The 1,915-nt window shown below is 36.0% G+C and overlaps 1 protein-coding gene across 1 annotated transcript; it reads right to left on the minus strand.

The window, feature by feature from the left end:
• Nucleotides 1-281: 281 nt before the first annotated feature.
• irgf1 (immunity-related GTPase family, f1) lies at nt 282-1,648 on the minus strand. The gene is given in 3 exon segments (XM_056479074.1): nt 282-910; nt 1,100-1,513; nt 1,516-1,648. Coding segments are annotated over 3 exon segments (1,176 nt in total).
• Nucleotides 1,649-1,915: the final 267 nt, after the last annotated feature.

A 1,915-nucleotide genomic window follows, 5' to 3' on the forward strand; every position in this document is an offset into this window, starting at 1 on the left:
ATATATTTCCTCTAAAAATATAAAAGCATTCTTTTATAATATTTAATGCAAATTAATTTCATTTAGATTTGAAAGCTGCAAAATGTACAATATAAAACAGTTTGCCAAACTAAGAAATTCTAATATTTACTGTAATACCCTTCAATCAATCAAAAAAACAGTTACATCATTACATATATTGCTTGTTTTTATTACTCTTCAAATTTAACGGAAATTGTGTGAAATAAATTAGTCTGAATACCACAAAATCAGTAATAAATGGTGACTGCCAACTTCAGACTTTATACTTCAGTCTCTAGTGAAGCCATTAAAACATTCCTAGCATCTTCTGCTATTTCATTCAGAGCTTTCTTTAGCATTCTTGAGACGGTCAAATAAGAGAGTCGTACTGCCACCACATAGCCAATAATGGGTATGAAGCTCACAAGTAACTCAACAGCATCTTCTGATATAAGAACAGAGGCAGCACCCAGCAAGGTTAATATTGAACTAGGGTTGATCCCATGATGCAGAGGAGACTTCATCAGATTCTTCAGTTCCTCTACGGTTTTCCCCGATCATTCACAGAGTTTCTGCAGGGATGGATCATCCAGACCAAATGCACTGTAGTACTTTCTCAGCACTTCTGCTATGATGGCTATGTCTGCAGTGATGGAAAGACCAGGAAGGGGGAAAAGAGCAACACAAGCAGACAGAAAGGAAACTTTTCCAATGATTTCCTCAAGAGCTTTCTTCTTCTTCTCATTAATCTCCAGTGTGATATTTGGTAAAGCCAGCATCAGCACACGTCTCTTATGCTGTGGAAGCTCTTTCTCCATTCTGTCCTGCAGCAGATTTAAATCATACTTGCCAAGCTCCCAGCTTGAGATCAGGAATACAATGGAATCCTCGATACCAATCTTTCTCAGACCTATCAAAGACAGAATATACTTCATTAAAGAAGTAACATGTCATGACAATGTATAAATAAAAGTCTCAGATTAATTCATAATATCATCATTGTTTCTACATGAGAATATTATATTTGTTCAATACAATGATTTTTAAAACAATATGTATATAGGTCTCTACATTGCTCATGAAAAATGAATAAACTAACCATTTATACAGTCCTTGCGGATGGAAGTCTTTTTTGGGTCAAAGTTCTTCTTCTTCTTCTCAGCTTTAATGCTTGCATCAATCTTGGAGCAAACAAATAAAAACTTCTTCCCCATCCTCATGATCTCTTTGGCCAGATGAGTGTGGCATTCTCTGAACCGATCTGAAGCAATGATAATGAAAAAACCATAGCGGTTAAACTCAACCAACTCAAGATACTCATCAGCTTTGAAATTTGGTGTTCCAATGCCAGGAAGATCCCAGATTTTCACATTGTGGTATTTCGGGTGAATATAAGCTTCAGGCTCCATAGTGGTTTCTACGGGGCCAGTTTCAGCAGAGCCCTCGTCTTCATCTCCTAAACCTCTAAGTGCAATGACAAATGTGGACTTTCCAGAATCAGACTCTCCAGTCACTCACCAATATCTTGCTGCTTGAGATACTCTTTGATGGTGTTTACTGCTGATGGGAGATCCTGAGTAGATATTGAATCTTTAATATCATCCAGGTCATCTTGGGTTATTACACAATAGTCTTCAAATGTAGCCATCTAAAGAAAAATAACATCAATAACTGAAGAGGTATAAGCCATAAAAACTAGCAACAAATGAAAAAAAATCATTCATTTATTTAATTTGTTTTAATATATGTCATAACAGGATGTTTCATATTGATATAAACTGTATTTTATCGATTTATTCATTCATTTTCTTTTTGGCTAAGTCCCTTTATTAATCTGGGGTCGCCACAGCGGAATAAACCACCAACTTATCCAATCTGGGAAACATCCAATCATCCATCCACACACCCATTCACA

The sequence above is a fragment of the Danio aesculapii genome, chromosome 19 (genome assembly GCF_903798145.1).
Source record: "Danio aesculapii chromosome 19, fDanAes4.1, whole genome shotgun sequence".
In the NCBI taxonomy this organism is placed as follows: domain Eukaryota; kingdom Metazoa; phylum Chordata; class Actinopteri; order Cypriniformes; family Danionidae; genus Danio; species Danio aesculapii.